The 21,727-nt window shown below is 41.2% G+C and overlaps 1 protein-coding gene across 3 annotated transcripts in view; it reads left to right on the forward strand.

Annotated features, from left to right (window-relative positions):
* The window catches only part of CRACD (capping protein inhibiting regulator of actin dynamics), a 131,337-nt gene extending 109,893 nt beyond the window's left edge, over nucleotides 1–21,444 (forward strand). Inside the window, exons 5-12 of one of the 3 annotated variants that reach the window (XM_080385522.1) lie at nucleotides 5,403–5,567; nucleotides 7,629–7,691; nucleotides 8,075–8,143; nucleotides 9,493–9,675; nucleotides 11,353–14,692; nucleotides 16,149–16,339; nucleotides 17,329–17,494; nucleotides 20,615–21,444. In XM_080385522.1, the coding sequence (XP_080241648.1) occupies nucleotides 5,403–5,567; nucleotides 7,629–7,691; nucleotides 8,075–8,143; nucleotides 9,493–9,675; nucleotides 11,353–14,692; nucleotides 16,149–16,339; nucleotides 17,329–17,494; nucleotides 20,615–20,775 (4,338 nt within the window). In that variant the 3' untranslated portion in view covers nucleotides 20,776–21,444. Of the gene's footprint in view, nucleotides 1–5,402; nucleotides 5,568–7,628; nucleotides 7,692–8,074; nucleotides 8,144–9,489; nucleotides 9,676–11,352; nucleotides 14,693–16,148; nucleotides 16,340–17,328; nucleotides 17,495–20,614 lie in introns of all 3 variants that reach the window. The other 2 variants (XM_080385523.1, XM_080385524.1) reach the window with 2 other exon arrangements.
* The last annotated feature ends 283 nt before the right edge of the window (nucleotides 21,445–21,727 follow it).

Here is a 21,727-nt window from a genome sequence, read left to right on the forward strand (position 1 = left end):
TTCTTCTTAATCATTCTAGCATTTCCAGAGCAGACCTTTTTCCTATGATCATAGTAAGCCCTGGAAATGAGTTTCCATTTTCCTTCCTTACATCTGCTTTGCTCTCGGTACTCTGCAAGGAGACACTCGGGTGACAAATGCCACAGATCCTGTACATATCTTCAGGCTTCTCCAGAAAGTCTTGTTCTTAACACGTAAGCATGTAAATGGTCTATTGTCACTGTATCTGAAATCTTCATTTGCATCTGGATTTGCTGTAAATACGTATCTCTTTAGATCATGTACAGTTTGTTTCTTCACCATCCTTCTATTCTGGATTCTCCCAAAATCTTTCTTGAAGTATAGTGCCCTAAATCACATGCTGCTCCAGCAATGGCAAGTGGAATAGTTCCCTTCCTGCATCTTATGTACAAAATATCTGTGGTAATACTTCTTTTCCTCTTTGTCAGTAGGTTTACATGTTAATTTTACATCTAGTTTACTTTCTAAAGCTTCCAGCTATACCAATATAACCTTACATGATGCTTTCCAGTTTTGCTCTATTAATTTTTTAATTATTTTGTAATTGCTTACGTGAAGTGTTTTGCTTGTTTAGATATGCTGCAGATTTTCCTGTTTGGATAAAGAAGTGGACTCACTTCCATAGAAAGAACAATTAATGTAAACTGGTTTTTTAGTCTAAAACAGAAATTATAAGAGGCAGAATATGGTAGAGAGACATGAAATCATGCGTGGAATTGAGAAAATGAATAGAGGACAATTATTCAGTCTTTCACAGCATGAGAATGTGTGAGTATCAGTTGAAAACAGTAGCACTTTCAAACCAAAAAACAAATATTTCTTTATGCATAGCTGGACTGCAGAACTCATTGTCATACAGCACTGTTATTAATGAAATATTTACAAAAGTTCAAAGAGCAATGTAACAAATTCATACAAGAAAAGTTCCCAACTGGCTATTGACCCGCAGATTCCTCAGATGTCACAAGCCATTGGAGCATTTACAAGGAAAATCTCAGTATGTGCTCACCCTGTTCTTAAATATTCCCAAGATGTTGGATTTTTGAGCCGCTGTGAGAGACTGTACAGGACCAAGTGGAATTTCAACAGTATGGCTATTCTTAGGATGTGTATTATTGATTGCTTCATTATTTCACAATTATATATTACTAGAGAACATAATTCCATTTATTTATATACCTGGGCATTGCAGACAGACCTGAAAAATAGGTACTTGAGTTGAAGGCAAAATATGACAAGCATTTCTTGTAAGACTTGTTTGAATGGAATCAGCTGAATTAATCCACTTTTTTTTTAGTGATTTTTTACTGAACAGAGCAAACAGCTCAGTGGATCCAGTTTTGGATTCACTCCAGGCATAGAGCCGTAAGAACGATGTGGTTTTGAGGGGTTGAATCCAACATGCATGCGAGCAGGCATGTACACAGAAGAGGAGCCAAACTGGAGTGAAAGAGGAGATGTACAGCCCAGTCTGGGCTCTCTGCCGATTAATATGGAAAGTTTGTTCTGTGGCATTTCCTATGCAAACACAAAGACTGCCTTGAAAGTCTAAGCTTTTTAATTTGCTGCAGGAGCCAACCAATGCAGAGCAATTTAACTTACGAGTTTTATTTCTGAAGTTACTAATGGTAAGCTGGGCTCAAGGTTCAGTTAAATAGCATCCTATTTTAGCAAATTATTTTGCATGAAATTAAAGTGGGCCTGTGTCATGGTCCGCTTACTGAGGAAGATGTAAAAAATCAGATGACTACAAACTTTTAAAATTTTTTGCAAAATTCCCAGTATTTCTTTGCTTTTATTAGATGTGCAGCCCTGCCCTTCACCTCGCTTTAATGGTACTGCACAGACAGCCACCTGGGTTGGGTGCGAATAGACAAACTCTCATGTATGTCTTAAATCTTACAGAAAAAAGTGGGGGATGAGGTAAAACTGGTCTGGAGCACAGTTTGGTGATGTGCGTGTGGTCCCTCCAGCTGCTGTTTCATGGTATAATTGTCATACGTGGTAGCTGTGCTGAGAGCGGTCAGTAAGTCCTGTGGAAATACCCATCCACTGGCTGCAGACTGGAGGGCTGGGAAAGCCCTTTGGAGTTGATAAGGCTGGAAGTGGAAGGTGCAAGCAGCAAATGGTCATCTCTTTCCTTCTGTTTCTAGCTGACACCTAGATTTCAGAGCAAGGTGGTGATTTCTGGCTGGTAAATTCCAAGTTGTCTTGCACAAACCAAAAGAGACCAGGGTCACCGATATGCATCTATGCAGATTTCCACAAAGACATTTAAACACATGACTGTGCAATGGTAGAAGAACAAAATGTCATGCCTGCAACTTCTAATGACCAGCGTGGCAAATAATCCTCCTTAAGCAACCATCACCCACATGCTGTCAGCACAAGGAATTCTCAAGTACAGAGGATTTATAGATTTGTGTTCAGGAATATGTGTCTAACCAACACTCTTGAGAAATTTAAAGCAGATGCTCCTTGTCAGGGAATAGGACCCCTTCTCAATGGCCTTGCAGCTTAAATTGATGTCTCTCTCCATCTCTGGGTTAGACTATCTCTGTGTGTTCTTCCAGGTAAAAGTTGTAGGTTTTTTCTTTCATGGGTGATGCACTTTTAGGGTTTTATGATTGGTAGAGATTATATCTGTATGAATTCTTCTGAGAGAGGATACTTGCATTGTAGTTCCAGTATAAGCACATTTTAAAAAGAACAAGGAGCAGGTTTAACATTGGTCTTTGAAAGCAATAAGAATAAATTTGCTCAGTGGTAACTCTAAGCTATCTGAGATTTTGAAACTTGGTATTCAAGATCACTTTTGGAGATTAGAATGCACTGAAAGAAACTGGCCAGTGGAGAACTATTAGTGGAGCTTTTTTTTGAGGTAAATTTGTTCAAAAAAGGCCAATAAATAAATAACACAGAGAAGAGCCTTATGTCCTGGAAGGAATGAGAGGGCTACTAGAATTTCTTCTTCAATTTTCAAACTAATTTATGCAAGTCTGAAAAAACAAACTTTTAAAACTTTGAATTAATTAAAAAAAAACCCCAAACAAACAAACAAACAAAACCCCAAAACCCCAAAACTGTGTACAGTCCCTAAATATTGAGGATGGTCTGTTTCCTGCAAATATCAGGAAAATAACATTTTAAACTTTTATATACACAAATATACATTTTTACAGCAGAGCCCTCAAGCATCTTTGATGACAATTAAAAGGCCATTCTTTCCCAAGCATAGACCATTCCCACAACAGCTCCATCACTAGGCAAATGTCACTGTGCATTGCACTCTCACTAGATCAAGAACTTAATCAGAAGATCAAGAGAATAGCACACCAGCCCTTCCTCCAACACACACTGCAAGCCATATATGTACAGGCACTCATGTTCTCACCATAGGACAGATGTACAAATCCTTTGTTTCTTGGCTAGTTGCTCAGGTAATGCTGGTGGTTCCAGTTTTCTGCCTGGGAGAACTATTTGTCTAGGAATATGACTTTAGGAAGAATAAAGGAACAGCCTTAACTTAAAAACCACGTTATCAGATTAAGAAACTGTTCTGAAGTAATTTGCTACTATCATCAGAGGACCTGCCAATAAAGCAGAATTACAGCCTTCACATGATCTAATACAGACCCATTTGCTCTCTCCAGCTCCCATTTATGCAATGGAAATACGTAACATTGCAAGTCAGAGAGCTGCACTACTAACATGAAAGCCTGGAAGGACTTGGTGAAAGCCTTGCCTTTAGATGATGGATGCACTGCCAGTAATCTAGGCAGGAATAAAACTCTGCCATGCAGAACTGCCCACTATGCCAAAATGATGTACTAGATCAATTTCATTACTTTCTGCCAAAACCCAAATGGGCATAAATAATGCATAACTTGATGAGGAGGCCGAGAAACTGTTCTAATGAGGTGTCTCTGCATGTACTTTTTGTCTTAATAGTTCAACACAGAAATCTGGTAATATTTTGTGGTAATGTGGATAAACTTTGTGTAAGAGTCTAGTCCACTGGGCAGTGATGGCCAGCGAGACTGATCTGACCTGGACACTTTTAGAGGTCCATCTGTTGCTACTAAAGCTTTCCTTCCCTTGCCAACTGCTCACCTAAGCCACACTACTGATTCTGTGCTATGGGGAAAAAAAAATACTCTTTTGTTCTACGTGCTGTCTGCTCCAATCTTCTGCAGTTCTCAGCCGCAAACTTGTGTCAGGGGTCCGTGTACATGCCTGATATCGCCACTGAATAGAAGCTTCACAGTTGAACTGAGTATCACTGAGCTGTAGATGTTCATAATAAGGTAGGTTAGAAGTGGGAGATCTCCTTTGGAAAATCTTCTGTGCTTGACAGAGTAAAGCAGGAAAATAACTCCATGGTGTCTTCCTTCCTGAGAATGATTTCCTGAAGTATTTCATGTCAAAAATCTATCAATAAATGTTCCTTACTCCATTTGTTCCTTCTAGAGAATTTCTTCTAACTCTTCACTTTCAAAGACTGCATGGTATATGTCTGGTATATGTCTCTGCAATAGCCAGGGCTGCAATTTCTCTAATTCACCCTGTCAGAGGACAGATATTATATACTACTTACTTTACTCATCTTACGCTTGATATAATTCGAGATTACTTTCTTGTAACCCTTGAGTGGAGATTACTTCAACAAGGAAAATAAATGGTGGGAAATCTCTTTTATCCATTCATCTACTGCGTGTCCCCTGCATAAACTTCTTTGTGCAAAAGCAGTGATGTGGCAGTGCACGTGAGCATGGGCAGACGGGAGGTTGTGTATTGTTCCTATGAAACTAAGCATCAAAAAGAAGCTGGGTTTCCTCTCCTTTGCTTCCTCTAAGGCATAAACCTTATGACTAAACATTACAGTAAGGATATCTTTAAGAACTCTGGATGCGTGAGATGCAGGGTTTGGGGGCTGAAGCAGAAAAATGTTGCCTACTGGGGCAGTTTTAGTTTCTCAGTGTATGCTCGGCTCATAATCTTATTTCTTTGCAACAGTAAGGCTTTGGTTCTATAAATAAGTCTTAACCTAGGACATAGATTAAAAAAAGAGAAGGAATGTTTTGAAATTCGCAGTAAGTCTGCAAAAGTTGGCAACACTGACAAGAACTCAAGTTGACCATCCAAAATCAGAAATCATGTGTTAATTCCTGACCTTGATCACTTTGCAGGGAGAAGGAAAAGGAGTGCCCACCATGTTGCAGCAACATGAGCCTCAAGTTGATTTTTATTGTCCAGAGTCAGAAGTTGCCCTGGTTGTTTCTGTGCAGCTTTCAGGTGGAGAAGTGGCACACGCTAGACTTGGCTTGTTTTGCTCATGATATAAATACCTCTTTTTTGGTTTTTCTTTTCTTGTTTTTCAGCAACAGTTGGCCAAGAATATAAAATTTGGGCAGCCTCCGCAAATGACAGTTTCTGTGAGGACCATGGGGGAGGCAAACGGCAGTGTAGAAGAGGATGTGTTGCTCAGTGGCCCCATGGAGACTGAGACTCAACAGGACGCAGTGATCTCAGACAGTAGCAATAAAGTAAGCACTTTAAATCGATGTATTCATGGCGTTACAGCAGTACTAGTTCACTGGGGCGTAGCAGGTGTCTCAAGTGCGGCATAGCTGAGCTCAGCAGGCAGGGTTATGTGTGTGGGATCTCTCAGCTTGTGCTTCTCAGACTGGTGAGAAGCGTGTGCTCCTGGCATGCTGAGCCATGTCCCACAGAATTACCAGTGTGAATGCTTGCTCTGAACTTCCAGCAGCGCAGACGTCACTTGCAAGAAGACAGGAAAATTTTCTGAGACAGAAAATGACTTGAAATATGGACTTCCCAACATGGAAACATGGCATTAAATGGCAAAAAGGAAAGTAATTGCAAAATGAGAGGGGTCTGGAGCCTAAATCTGTAAAATCCTGGGTTTTGAAGGTAAATATCCATATTTCTCATGTAGAGGAACCAAAGCCGTAGAAGGGGGAGAAGCGTTTTGAGAATACTCCCTAAATCTAAATGGCCAGTATAATTCAGATAATTATTCAAATTATCCATGAAGATTTAGACACCAGGAACTGTGGGCATTCAGGTGTCCAGAAGGGTCTTCTTCAGACAGTGAAGAAACACAGTGAGTGACGGAAGCTCTTTGGAAATTCCCTAAGGTGAGACTGGTTCTGTGTGTAGCTGGGATGGCTGAAGGGAGCGTGGGGGACAGAGGGACATCCTCCCCTGCCTGGCAGAAGCTGACTTTGTGCCGGGGAGCCCTTGGGGAAGGCTTGCAGCAACCCACCGTGCACATGCAGCCCTTAAGATCCTGGAGGGACACCGGGGCATGAGCCTCTGCTCGCATTGACTAACTCTAGCACTAGCTGTGTGAAATGCAAAGGCAGTAAGTGTCTTCTGCAGCTCATGCCTATATTCAGCCAGACACACAGAGAGGAGATTTATGGCTGAGGTGGCCCAAATTCTTCAGTCTGTAAAGAGCAACATAGCTTCTCTGTGACCGCTTCCTTCGTGGCTGTGGTTGGATCTGTCAGGGAGCCAGGCGTTTAGGTAGGACCTGCACACTCGCACCTGTCCTTCTGCAGTCTGGAAGGATAAAAATGAAGTCGAAGGAAGGTACATTTTTTCTGCTTCACAAATGCTCCTTTCTGAAGCAGTCAAAGTGAATCAAGAGCATCCTGCGTGCTTCAGAGCACGAAGACTGCAGTGGGACTGTGGACAGGCTTTGGCTATGCACTGTGGTACTAGCCGAGGCTGAGGCCAACATAGATTCTCTTCACACAGCCTTCTTGCTTCGTCCTTCAGGAGATCCAAATGTCACCTCATGACCTCCAGCTTGAAGGAGAAAATAATTCAAGCCCTTAAAAAAACCGCTAGAGTATCTTTGTGTAATAAAGAGGGATTCAGTCCTTACCACCTACTCTTTTAAATAATACTTTTTGAAAACACAATGAATGCCCCTTTGCGTAATTCTTTTTCCAAATACTGAAGGAGCAAACATCCCTGCTCAGAGGATATTGCAGACATAAACAAACCAATGCTACATGCACAGGGTCAGCCAGACCACTAGGTACGTACCTTTTTTCTTTCTGTGCACTATTTATTACCTGCTTTATCGGAGATTTTTGGTGCACGGCAGATTGCCTGGTTTCTGCTTCTGTCTCCGCTGTTGACGTTGTAACTCCTCTGTATGTCTATCTGCATAGGTCCTGGGGGACAGGGTGGCTTTTGTCAGGAGCTGGTGGCCAGGACCACATAGTGCTGCTCTGCTTTGAGCAGGTTTCCTGTGTGGCTTTGTGACTTCTGATTTTCTTGGCTGAGTAACTTGGATGGATGGCAAGAGTTCTGGGATTCATTTAACCTGTATTTGTAAAGCTCATTTTTCAGGCTAGCACTAGCAATCATGTGCACCCGGCGTAAGGGGATTCCAGCATTTATTCGGTTATAAAGTAATACTGTGATGTAATGATTAAAAACAATGTTTCTGGGTGTGATGAATTCTGCTTCAAGCCCTGCACCTTAAAAATCCCTCCCTGTGAGATGGCTTGGAGAGGGGAATAGCTAAGGAGTCCTAGTGACGGATGGGTTTCGATTGTTCTGGGCAGGTGGTTTGCTTTGTGAGAAGAAGAGCTGCCAAGAACATGGAGTTGAAACTCCTTGCAGCAGAGGTGATGCTTGATCAGGTTCCTGTGTTTTTTCCTTAGGCGTAGGTCAGGAGATAATAAAGTTGTTAAGAACTGATTGAATTCCTGCAAAGCTGTGCTCTTTCTTTTGATTTGAAATCTAGTTATCTTGTTAAGGAAGCATAAATGTTTTGCCTTTTGTAGTGTCCTGTAGCAGCAACTGCTTCTGTATAGATAGCAGTGATTCAAGGAGCAGCAAAGAGAAACAGCATTTAGGAACAAAATTATTTTATCGCTCAGTCGTGCAGTGACAGGAAGCAGGGTAAAAATGGTACCGTAACATGCATGGTTTCACAAGTCCTTTGAACCATATCTATTAGATCCTGTACATTTTAATATCTATCTGTCATAATCTTCCTGTTTTCTAGTCCACTGACTCTCCAGATTTGTTGAGAACAATGAATTTGCCTGGAACAGGACATGAAGTGGAAGAAAAGGTAAAAAAGCTTTCACATTTTTACACTTTTTTTTTTTTTTTACAGTTTGCACTGAGTTGCTTTCTGATTTTAGTTATTAGAAGCCTGAAAATCAGTTTTTGCTTTAATACACATTTTGTTGTTTCATTGATCATCCAAGATTTTGTGAACATTGTGCAGTTCTGGGCCTAGTAAATAAGCAATAACTAAGACTGAGAAATCTGTAAGAGATGATTGCAGGAAACAGCAGAATTCGGTCTCTGCCAGTCTAGCAGCATTCCTGCATTTGATGTATTAATCATAGAGCCATAATTTTCATAAGTACTTCTACTACGTTGTTATGCCTTCATGTAATTCAATAAGCATATGCATAATGTTCCATCAGCTTTTAAGTAATTGGTTCCCTGATTAGCATGTGTTTAACCTCGTAAGATTACAGAGCTGCCCTGAAAACAATGTGTGTGATTTTCTTTCCTTACAGAAGATGTTTTCTCCCTTCTTTTTTTTTCCTGTCTTCTTTTTCCACTTGGATTGTGCCAAGTACCAGTCTCAGGATGATAGCTTGGTGACTTACAGGAGAGACTGATGACAGGCTCACTCTTACACATCTAGACGTACAGTTCCACTGTATTTATTCATGAGAGGAGTCTCACTAAATCACTTTGTTTCTATTTGCACTTTTCTGAACAAGAGAAAAAAGCACCAGTCAAATCCAGTATTGTCTTATTTCATTTGTTGCTGTTCTTTGGTACTAGCTTGGACAACTCCACGTGACTGTGGAGGGAAGGTTTTCCACAGGCACTGTGCCAGTCTGAGATCCAATACCATAGTCATCTCCCATGCAGACAGCACAGCTCTGTACCTGTTCTATTATAATGATTAGATAAGTCAATCTGATTTGCTCTGGCCTAAAGTGTATAATCTAAGTTATTTAAAGATGTAGTTATTTTTTTCACAGTAAGCAAGCTTTAAAATGTCCCAGTTTGCTGTTGCTTAAATCTCTGCCTCTGCCCTTCCCATTCCCAACAACTTCAGAGTGGAGCTAAACTGTGGAAAAACTTCAGTTAGAATGGTCTAACTATTTTGTAAGTGAAAAGTATAAAAACATGTAGCACTGGCAAAAGGAAAATATTACAACTGTAACCTTCAATGTCCAAAGTTCATAATTTGTATAATGGCAAAGTAAGATTTCAAATCTTTTCTGCAAATAACTCCTTTGAATTCAAACCTGGAAAGGCACCTTCCCTGCCCCTCCCCACCAGCCCCCAGCCCACCACCCCCACCCCAGGTGTATGTATTATTTATTTATTTATTTATTTGAATGGAACAAATACCTTAATAATAGTTCCTTGTGTTTGTGATACAAGCAGGTCCCTCCAGTCAAATCATCTCGGCCTAAAAGACAATTTTCCTGTTCTGGCACAATTGAAACAATCAATTTGGATGCAGTTCCCCAGGCTGTTGCTCGTCTAGACAACAGTGCAGCTAAACACAAGCTTTCAGTGAAGCCAAAAAAGCAGAGGATGTCAAGAAAGCACAAGAGATTAACAAAGGTATTGAATCACGGGTCAAACAGTGAGAGGAGGGGGGTCACTTTTGAAGCTGGGTGCAAAATAACTGTAACTGAGTGCACCAGCAATAACTATAGACAGAGGAATGTCTTCAGACGTGATTAACACTGTTAAAGATAGATATTGCAAGCTTCTTCAACAAATCTCGTGTCTTAAAGTAAAAAATAAATAATAATGCATGCTTCTTTCATTTTGTCTTGAAATTGAGATAGAGACCTAAAGATGAATCCCTAGCTGGAGAAAAGATGCAAAGAAGTTTTCATATAGCCAGTTGAGACAAATGCTACTTACACCTGAGGTACTTCCACTAGAATTTTACATTGGGAGAGTTTTCTGATCCTAGTTTTCCTAGTAAAGATATTTAGGCTGCAAAGGTCGGAAGAATATCTGCCACTGTTAATGCTGCTCTGGTATAGGCAATCAGATAGTGCAAAATTTGTTGGGGAAAAAAATTATTGTCTAAAACTGTCATGGGTTCTGACAGTGATAATATTATTGTCTTATAAGAAAGAATAAGACTTAAGTGACACAGCTCTTGCTACAGCTATAGAGTGAATTATCAGATTCTAGCTTTGTACACTTACTGCGTGGCTGTTTTGGTTTCGATCCTGACATCTTACTAGTGCTTATAAATGGGACAAGACTTCTCAACTAATACAGGGTTCAGGAGAGGCCACTGTCTTTTCTTCCACACTATTGTATTTGCATTTATTACTCTTGCAGTGAGGAAATTAAATTTAAACTTCTTGTTTATACAGAATGTTTAACTGGAGCCAAATGATGGCTCAACAAATGATAGCTGGACTGGGCATTAGGTGAGCTGTTTTCCTCAAGGAAGGTGCTGGGAAGTGCTCTTCAGGTGCAGCTCATCTTCAGACTGCGTTGCTACAGAGACAAGGAGTAAGCTGTGAAGAAGGTGTGAATTCAGTTTGTTGCAGGTGTTGCACCCACCTGCCAGGGCTGTAGGGCAAACCAGTCAGCCGTCAGCACGTCCCTGGCACGGCGCAGTGCAGTGCTGCTGGGGAGCTCTCGGTACTCTGTCCGTGCGTGGTCCCACAGTTCCTGCAGTAGAACTGGAATCTCAACCCAGCTAATGAGGACAATACCCTGGCTCAGGATTTGTGAAAAGCAACCAAATTGTGTTTCCCTGAGCAATGTTCTTTCCTGGCTAGCACTGCAGAGCTCTCCTCTGCAGGCAACAGCTTCTGTCTCTGCAAGTAACAGCTAGATTTGCCACAACAGAACTGGCAAAACAGTGTCCTTAAGCAGGTGCTAATTATTTCAAGCTTAAAGGATAGAGTTCTAAGTAGTAGAACAGGCATATGAAACTTGTGCTCTGTTCCTTGGGCTTCTGTAAATTTGAAATGGCAGGTCTCGATCTAGGTAAGCTCATGTACACTGAATGGCAATTCAGTATTCAGCATTATACTGTTATCACTGTTGGGATGTTTGCTTTCTTTTAAAGGCTATAATCTGAATAGGTGAGAGGCATGGGATCTATGATGTGATCCATAAATCAGGGTGGAGGTGTTGGCTCTGGATCTAAATAATTATTAAAAAAAAAAAAAGTTGTTTTGTAGTTGCAACTGATTGTTCACTGTAGAGAATAACAAGCCAATAGCAATATTCAGTAACTCCAAACTTGTCTTCCAATTTTAGGGATCACAAAGTTTAACAATAACAGAATTTGAACCAGAGGACCTAGAAACTCAGCTGTATGGAGACATACGCCCAGGTTATAATGGACACATCATAGCAGACAAGCTAATCCAGAACAGAGACGAGCAGAAGCAGCTTCAGCTGGCAGAGGAGGAAAGAATTGAAGATCACTGGGGGATCTTGGAGGCTGAAAGGATAAGACAGATTGTAGAAATGGAAGAACAAAGAGAAATGGAAGAACAAAGATCCCAAGAACTTGAGCAGATGCAGAAAGAGCAGGAGAGACGGCGTGAAGAAGAGAGGAGGCAGGATCTCCCTGAAGGAGAGAAATCTTTGAATATAGAAGAGCAAACATGCCATAAAGAGGAGAGAAGACTGCTGGAGGCTGAAAAGAGGCAAGAGCTGAAGGAGCAGAGGTGCCAGGAACTGGAGAAGCAGAGGCAGAAGGAGTTGGAGGAACAACAGAGACAAGACCTGGAAAAGCAGAAGCGCCAGGTACAAGAGGAGCAACAGAGACGAGAGCTGGAGGAGCAGAAGCGCCGGGTACAGGAGGAGCAACAGAGACGAGAGCTGGAGGAGCAGAAGCGCCAGGTACAAGAGGAGCAACAGAGACGAGAGCTGGAGGAGCAGAAGCGCCAGGAACAGGAGGAGCAACAGAGACGAGAGCTGGAGGAGCAGAAGCGCCAGGAACAGGAGGAGCAACAGAGACGAGAGCTGGAGGAGCAGAAGCGCCAGGAACAGGAGGAGCAACAGAGACGAGAGCTGGAGGAGCAGAAGCGCCAGGCACAGGAGGCACAACAGAGGCGAGAGCTGGAGGAGCAGAAGCGCCAGGAACAGGAGGAGCAACAAAGACGAAAGCTGGAGGAGCAGAATCGCCAGGAACAGGAGGAGCAACAGAGACAACTGGAAGAGCAGACGCACCAGGAACAGGAAGAGCAGAGACGTCAGAAGTTGGAGGAGCAGAAGCATCAGGAATGTGAAGAGCAGAGGCACAAGGAGCTGAAGAAGAAAGAGAGTCGAGAGCTGGAGGAGCCGAAGAGGCTAAAGCTGGAAGAATTAAGGCAACGTGATGTTGAAAAATGGTGTCAAAAGGAAGAAGAAATGAATGGGCTGGTGGAACAAAAAGAACTTAAGGAACAAAATAAGGAAGAAAAACATAGACAAGATCTAGAAGAGCTTCAAGAAGCTGAAATAAAACTGAAGCAGGAGAAAGAAGCTGAGAGCCTCCAACAACAGAAGAAACAGGAGGAACAAAGGCAGCGTTTGAACGAGAAAGGAGAAAAGACAGAGCAGGAACAACCCCAGCAAGTAATGGATAAGAAAAAGAGATGGGAAGAGCAGAGAAAACACAAGCTCACAAAACAAATGCACTTGGAAAGTGCAGATGGTGTGCAACAAGATGAACTGAAGCAGCAAAAGGAACAAAATGAACAAGAATGGAACAAACTGGAAGAGCAGAAGCTAGACACAGAGGGACAAAATCTTCAGCAAAACCAACAAGAAAAATCCCTGGAACAGCAACAGGACAAGGATCAGTTGTGTTCAGGAGGGGCTGATAGGCATCCAGTAGAGGAGAAACTCCAAGAAGGATCAAGATCCCAAAAAATGAGCCAGCCAGAAAAAGGAAATAGAACAGCAGAAGAAGTTCTAGCCCAGAAACTGAAGAGAGAAGTTGAGGCTCAGGAACAAAAGCGAATAGGGGAAGAACTTCGGTGGCAAGAGGTAGATGAAAGACAAACTGCATCCAGACCCTTCACATTTCAAGTGTCTTCTGGAGATAAACAGATCATATTTCAGAAGGTGAATCTGAGTCCAGTCATGCCCGTCAAAGGAGCAGGACTCTCTTCTCCATCCATGAAAGACTGCAGGATGCACACTGGCACCAAGGGTTCTCACACGCTGCCGTCATCTGTGTGTGTACCCCATACAGCTATTTTGGTTACCGGAGCACAGCTGTGTGGCACCGCAGTTAACTTGAACCAGATAAAGGACACGGCTTGTAAATCGTTACTTGGCTTAACAGAGGAAAGAAAAACTTTGGATATTCCTTCACCAGAGAAGGCCCAGAAAAAGAAACAGGATCCCAAACACAGTAGCAGTAAAATGAAATACGCCCAAGAGGCACTGAACAACCAGGCCGTGCTAGCTGAGTGGGCCTCTATCCGCTCCAGAATCCTAAAGAACGCAGAAAACAGCAAATATAACGAGAGAGACCGAGTAAGTGTCTGCAGACACAGTGATGACTGGACACCCCGAGGACGAAGTGCTCCCCACGGCAACTTGAGGAAAACCCTCTCTGCAAATGCCAAGTTCTCCATAACACCAGCATGGCAGAAATTTTCAGAAGCCTCAAGAAGCAATTCAGATGCTGAGAATGTAAGTGCGGCAAAAGGCAATGAAACAGTGGCTGTGGGAAGAATCGCTGGCTCATCTGCTGATTCAAAGGAAGATGTGACTTCCACTTTTAAGGATAACTTAGCCGAAAGGGCTAAAGAGAAAATGGAAACCCGTAGCGAAATGACAGACAACACAGAAGGCTGTAAATTTGCAAAAGACCTTCCATCTTTCCTTGTTCCAAGTTTTCCTCATTCTCCAAGTAAACAATTACCCCAGCCAGAATCTCCTGGTGCTCCGGAAAATCAGCAGAATAACAGCACAAAAAAATCAGACAAACAAGCACCAAATGGAGAAGAAAACATTTCTCCTTTTGGGATAAAGTTACGGAGGACAAACTACTCTTTACGTTTCCATTACGATCAACAGGCAGAGCAAAGGAAAAAGAAAAGATACAGTGCAGGAGATAGTTTTGATGGCGTGCCAGACCCACTGGTGACAACAGAAGGTGAGAAAGAATCCTCTGTTTTTGCTCCACAAGAGAGTACACCCCCTGGCATGGGGAGAGCCAACATCCCTGGCAATTTCAAAGACTCAAAAGACTCTTCAGTTACTGTGGTGGAGATTTCCCAACAAGCGGGCATGCCAGTGGTCCTACCAGCCACCAGCCAGAGCGCTTTACCCCCTCATGAAAAATCAGCCTGCAAGTCACTGTTCCCACAGAAACCTGCTTTAGCTCCAAAGCCCACCAGCCAGACACCACCACCATCTCCTCTCTCTAAAGTGAACAGATCACACCTCGCCGATAAGTTAGGGCAAAGGCTGGCAAAAGCTGAATCAGAGGGTGGCTGGAGAAAAGAAGACAGAGTAAATGCAGTGCACCTCACACCATCCAATGAGTACAAAAATGAAGAGGAAGAAATCAGAGAAAAGAAGTCGTTTTTCCCATCTATAAGTATTCCGTGGAGAGAAAAAAATGACAAAAAGCCTGAGCCACTGAAGAAAGGTATATATTTTTCAAAGGTCATTTTTAGCTCCTGTCTGCTTTTCTAAAATGAAATACCGGAGGTCCAGAGGAAGACATTTGGTCTTCAGCTATAATTTTTATCTGACATTGTATTTGTGGAGTACCACTACTTTGTTTAGGGTTTTCTGAATGAATGGGACTTCCCACCCCCACAACTTAATCCGGAAACACACAAACAGGGTGACCAGTGCGACCTGCTTTAAAAAGTTAATTTCAAGGAGGTAGCTGAAGTCTGCGTGTGTTTTCCTTGGTAGAGATGTTGCCTAGCTAGTCAGAGGATGGACTCTTGTGTAATGGTGTCATCAGAGCAGAGGGAGTAGTTTTTATAATTTACATTATGTTGTTTCTTTTTTTAGGCAATATTATCTAGCTTAAAAAAATACTAAGATCTAGGTTCCCTTATAGTGCCTATCCTGGCCAAATTCTCTGTCTAACCCAATATAGCCGGACACAGGAGTCTGCATTTCAGAGGCACTCTTCAGTAACAGAAACAATTACAGTAGCCACAGTGGCTCTTCAGAGGAGGGTTGAAAGCCCCCGTGTACTAAAACAGTATTCTGTACAAGAGGAAAAATTCCCCTTTCGGTGTAAGGACACTCAAAAGAGCAAGGCAGGAATTCAGCATTTTATTAGGAAATCCCAATTTTTTTCCATTCTTGAATTTTGCAAGCATCAAGAGACTTCTAAAACCACATCTCAGTGGAACTGCTCCTCATTTTTTCCATTTTTTTACACTTTTCCCTTTCACGTCCAATTTTAAATGAGAATTTATGAAAACTAGTTGGAGGCAGAGCTGCCAGCCCAGCAGAGCCTGGGCCAGTCGGGGGTTTCTGTGCTCACTACCTCTGCAACTTGGTGCTGCTCCCTGCCACTCACAGCTCTATACTGGGTGCTAGCCCCGATTTCATGCAGGGTGCAGAAAGTGAAACGCTCAAGTGACAATATATTTAAAAAAAAAAATAAAAATTAAGAGGGGCTGCATTTACAGGAGTGCATCATTTCAGCCCCCTTCTTTTGGCCAAAGTTTGGACACTCCTCTTGCCTTAATTATGGCTGGAAAACCAGGGAACTGCAGTATGTAGTGGCTGGATCCCTTTTCATCACAGTTATAAACAATCAATGCGTATGTATCACTTTCACTTAAATATCTCAGTGTAAATATTTGTAGTAAATAAAGCTTAAGTGTTTGGTGTAAAAAAGGATAAATTTGGACAGCTGTATGAATGTGTTGAGTTAGGTCTTATGTTGAATTAGGTCTTATTCTTCAGGCATAAAAACTGTTTCGGGATTTGACATACGGTCCACAAGGTCTGTGAATGGCACGGCAGTCAATGGGCTCAGCTCCAGAGTTTTCACAAGGTAGGGAAGTTGTACGGGTTTGCTTTAGAGAAGAGATATACATTACTCAACCAATTCTTGTCATGTTTTCTTTCAGAAAAGCCTGTCCTCCAGAGCAGGCATTCTTTAGATGGCTCTAAATTGATGGAAAAAGTCGAAACTTCACAACCGCTTTGGATTACATTAGCACTGCAAAAGCAAAAGGGATTTCGAGAGCAGCAAGCTACAAGGGAAGAGCGGAGACAAGCCAGAGAGGCGAAGCAAGCAGAGAAGCTGGCGAAAGAAAATGTAAACAATCTTTAGAAACCTGCCCATTATTACTGCTGATAACCTAATTATAACTGTTAGCTAGTTTTATTATGAGAAAGGTTTTTTTGGTTGGTTTGTTGGGTTTTTTTTTAAATGTTTGGTAGTAGTAGTCTGAAAGTTTTGAGTTCCCTTTTGCAAAAATGAGGCCTTCAGGAGAAAATACTGTGCAATAGTGTGACAATTGTGTAAACTCTGATGCCTTAATATCATGTGGTAGTTAACAGCAATCATAAGCATGACCACTGCACATATTGTATGCAATATGGCTCTTTCAAAGCTTGAGTAAGTTAAGATGTTAATCCTTAATGCTTGAGGAATAACAGCTGGCATGCTCACTTACAGGTGAATATAGGTGAATATTAGTGAGTTTGAATTTATTTTTATTGTAACATGTATTATTTGGATAAAATGCAGATGAAAGAAATGAACCACCACGTGAAACATCCAAATGCCTAAAGCAGGATGAATAGCTATTTACTATCTACGGTTTTCTATTAGTAAGGAAAACATTTCTTAAACACTGCAGAAGTGATGCTACACAAACAGTGATGCTGTATTTAGATTCTACAGATGGTAAAAAAGGGAGATAATATTTTGATGTTTGTTATGAGACCTAAATTTTCTGATGAACACATGCATAACAACAGACATAGATAATTGGCAGAAGACAGCAGTGGGTGTGAAGTGCACACTGTTTCAGTGCTGTTATTTAACAGGTAGGGCTGGCTCAAATTGTTCAACAATTTGACTTAAATGAAAACATCACAAATTTAACTTTATGAGTTGTGGGGTTTTTGACAGTCTCTATTGACTGTTAGTTCTAGAAGTATCAGAGTGTTTTGATCCTTTGCCAAAAAGGAAGGTTAAGGAAAGGACAGGCAATGAATGAAAGCATCATGTGTGACATCTCTTACTTGTAGCCATTGCATGACAGTTTCTCATTTAGCACTTCTCCTTCTCTGTTCCAGGCTGCTGTAAGTAATCAGTCAGAAAATAAAAGCAGCAGCAGCAAAACAAGTACACTGCAGAAATCTACAACTCAGGAAGGGGAGAAGAAAATTGAGACTGCTGTTTCAAGACTGGAAAGAAGGGAGCAGCTGAAGAAGTCAAACACCCTTCCAACTTCTGTGACAGGTACAGTGAGAGATTCAGATTTACTCTAGGAATAATGCACTCCAGAAATGGTATTGCATTTCTTTGAGAAGGTGAATGAGTGAATTTTTTCCCCCCCTTATATATGGGAATGGGTGATGAGGCACTGAACAGGTTGCCCTGAGAAGCTGTAGCTGCCCCACCCCTGGCAGCGTTCAAGGCCAGGCTGGATGGGGCTTTGAGCAGCCTGGTCGAGTGGAAGGTGTCCCTGCCCTCGGCAGGGCGGTTCGGGCTGGATCACCTTTAAGGTCCCTTCCAACCCAAACCATTCTATGATCCTGTATTACCCTTAAAATTACAAATGCATTTGCTTTCAGCATGGAACAACACAACATGTCCCTGTCTCTCATGTGCTGGCTGTTATGCTGTAAGTGCATCGTTTTACCAGGTTTTCACCAGGTTCCCCAGGTTGTTAAGGCTGCACTACTTCATTTCCTTACATTTGCCCTGGTTCAAGTTGAAAAAATTAGGCTATCTTCCCAAGCCATATCCAACACTATTTTTGGAACATGACTAATGCACATTAGAGAGGTTTGATTTACTATAAATCACAATTGCAGTACTGTTTTGCCTTTAGGTTGGGTGTTAGCACAAAGGGGGAATGATACTTAACTTCTACAAAGTGTATTTGTGTAGGAAATGAAGCATATTGTGCTCCCAAACCTCCCAGTTTGCTAAGGAAAAATACTCACCCCAGAATATTTGGAATGAGTATTTTCATTTCATTCAAAAATGCACAACCCAGTCAATTCATTTGAAGGTAGCCTGTCGCTTGGAATGTGGGACTTCTACCTCCCAGTCAAGTATTTGGTATGGAAGGTTGGAACCAGAACCTACTACTTTATCTGTAACTTCAGTTAAGCTGAAACAATTCATATTCAAAAGGCAGGTGCATTAGAGTAAATACTTCCCCAAAAGGGCATAATATTTGGGGTGGTATAAAGCTGTTATTAAAATAGAAACTTGCCTAATATTTCCCTAGCCAACATGAGTCCTAGGCAAAAGGTTTTGGGGAATAGTACAGATAGGTGTTGAACAAACCTTTTTACAGGTTGCACAGTAGAGTGGGCTTCTTTGAAAGTAAATACCTATCTCAGCCGAGTCGATTTGGCACCACTGCAAGCCAAGAACCATGCTATTGAAAGCAATGACATAATTCATTTACCTGATGTGTAATAGCAACGGCTGACAGTGCCACTCCTACATTACGGACTGTTGAGAGCTGAACAACCCCTGCACATGCCTGTGTTCAACTGGTTCAGCAGCTGCACGTGCACACTGCAGCTGCACGCCTGTGCAGATATCCCTCAGAACTTTACTTGCAACATCTTGGGTTAGACTAGATGATCTTTAAAGGCCCCTTCTAACCCAAATCATTCTACCGTCTCAAATAGAATGCCCAGAACTTTCATGCTCCCTGTTAGCCTGCTTCCAGTGTCCAAACTGGCCTTGGAGGCAGGCAGCTGGAGCAGCTTCACAGTATTCCTGTCAACCTGTAACAGGGCTCTATTGTAGCCCTGCCCCAAAAGATTCAGTAGTGTGAGGTTATGCTGTACACGGTCAGATCTAGCAGAAATCAAACTCTAGCACGACAGAGGATGCCAAATTAGATCAAAGAAGGGCTAAAACCTGATTATCCTTAGTTGAGCTGTCTGCACCAGAACACCTGAAACTAGAGAGTTTCAGAAGGAAATTCAGGAGGAATTAATGTAAATTAAAAGCAGAGAACTTGTTGATTCTAAAGGAAATAGTGACTGGATGTCCATGTGATTACTGGCTACATTTGTGGCCAGGTAGCCATTATCAGCTACACAAATATACTATATACAAGTATCTATTATGGACGATGACACCAGTTTGAGTTTCCCACAATTAGGAGAGCACTAAGGCAGGAAAGCAGGCCAGAAATGTTTAAAACAAAAGTTTGCTGAGTCGTGCTCTAAGGACATGAAAAAAAAACACCCAAAACCTGAAGAAGTTGGTATAATTCAGACTTGCACTTGAGTCTTATACAACAGGAACTGATAAGAGGGTATAACCTTTAAAACAGCATCAATAAAAATAATTAGCTTTTCAAAGTGTCTGTCTACAGTAATAGCTGCTGTTACTGTTCATTTGCTTATAGCTAAAAATACATGATTAAAGATGTACTAAAAAGAAAAATAAACAATTACTGCCATCCACACACTTTTAAAAACATTCAAAACCTGAAAGTGAAATGCAACTAAATGTAACTTGGTTTGAACCTGTACATTTAACAACAAAAAGCTTTTTGGCTCATAAAAAAGAAAATGTGTAAGGTGAGGAGTTATTTTGTAACCATGATTTTTAGAGTTACTCCATAGGTTTCAGATAGGTCTAATTTCTATCCAGGTTGCCTTCAAGGGCATTCACTGTCTCAGAATGAAACAATTTTCCCACCTGACTTCTACAATATACTTCTACACTTCTGCTCTGTGAAGTTGCTTGTTAGAAATCAGTTGCTTATTTGACACATTTTCTTGCTGAGACAGCTATTTGTCTTAAATATTCAGTTTTCAGGAAAATGTGACAAACAGCTATTGGAGAAACCAGGTTTGTTTCTTCTTCAGGACAGTCTCATGGGCATGGTTAACTGAGGCAGAAAACTAAAGGACCACTTTAGTCTCTGTGTTTATTTAAGAACCCTAATCTGAAGAGAGAATCTAAATCCTCCTGAATAGTTGGCTCACGTGTTCAGCAGCTGCATTACCAAAGAGAAAAAAAAATAATCCAGCTTTATTTCCCATTGTCTGCCACATTACAGATGTAATTACAATGGTTTATGTAAAGATGACAACTAGCAAATTGGAAATGTTTTCTCTGGATCTCACACAGACTAAAAATTTTGTCCCTATTTTTGTGTTACTTGGAGTCACCTCTGAAAAAGGAAACTCAGCTTGTCCTACCTTATTTTGAAAATACAATAAAAAGGAAGATTTAACTGAAAGGGTTGGAAATAAATACCAAGTTTTAGATCAGAACATCTTCACAGAAAAGAAGCCAAATCTTTAGAATCCTGCAACAAAGCAAAAGGTTCAACTAATGTTTTCTCTCTTTCCCTCCCCACCCCATCAAAAACAGTGGAAATTTCAGATTCTGTTCCACCTGCCACACTGGCAAAAGAGGTGGCCAAGAGATTCTCTACGCCTGATGCTAACCCTGTGTCAACGGAACCTGCCTGGCTTGCATTAGCCAAAAGGAAAGCAAAAGCCTGGAGTGACTGTCCACAGATCATAAAGTAAACTGTAAACTTACATCTCTATTGCTGACTATCGATTGCTTTCTTTTTATTTATTCAGCTTTTTACACATGACAAAACTGAAAATGCATGTATTGAAGGACTGAAAACTGAACTGATTACCATTTTGCTCTAGCTCACTGTAAAGTCTACTCAAGTCATATACTCCATTGCTTTGACAAACAGCTAAATAAGGTCATGGCAAAAATTTCAGAGCCAGACTCTCAAAAACTTAAAAATGCTCAGCTATTGGACGAAAATTTTAGCGAGTATCATAATAAGGGCCAGAACTTCAGTTCAGAAGCTCCTTAAATTCTGTGGGTATTCAGTTGTGAAATTTGAGATCTCTACAGTTAAGTGGAGATCTTTTTTTTTTTTTTTTTTTCTCCAATGCTACATTGTTGAAAATTAAAGGCAAGATGCATGTTCCCTTCTCTTTTACCTAAATTTTTTTTTAAGTGTTAAACTGTATGAAATGTCAGTTCTGTCTGCTATTTGAAAGCTTCTTCCCTAATGGAGAACTTCAGGAGATATCATACTACCTGCAAATGCTAAGTAGAAAGTTGGTACCATCCAAATATTGAGATAATTTCTTTTATCACAGGATTAATACATTATGTCTATATTCCCTTACTCCTCGGAAGAAAACAATTAATCCTACTTTTTTTTTTTTTTTTAAAAAAAAGAAAGTAGTAATTTAAACAAAAATGTGAAAGAAGCCAGGGAGTTGGTGTTTCTTCTAGTCATTTAAGTGCATCACTGTTTGTGCTTGGCCATATTTAAGATGCATAGAGACAGTGATTGTAGATTACAACTTTAAATCAATCGACCTGAATTAAAATCAGTAAAACTTCCTGTGCTCACGTAGCTGTAGAATTTGTCTCAGTAAGTTCCCACAGGAGTAAGACTTGCAGAACTGAAGTTAACTGAGAACGGAAACCTAAGTCAGTGAGAGT

This window comes from Falco punctatus, assembly GCF_963210335.1.
Source record: "Falco punctatus genome assembly, chromosome: 1".
In the NCBI taxonomy this organism is placed as follows: Eukaryota; Metazoa; Chordata; class Aves; order Falconiformes; family Falconidae; genus Falco; species Falco punctatus.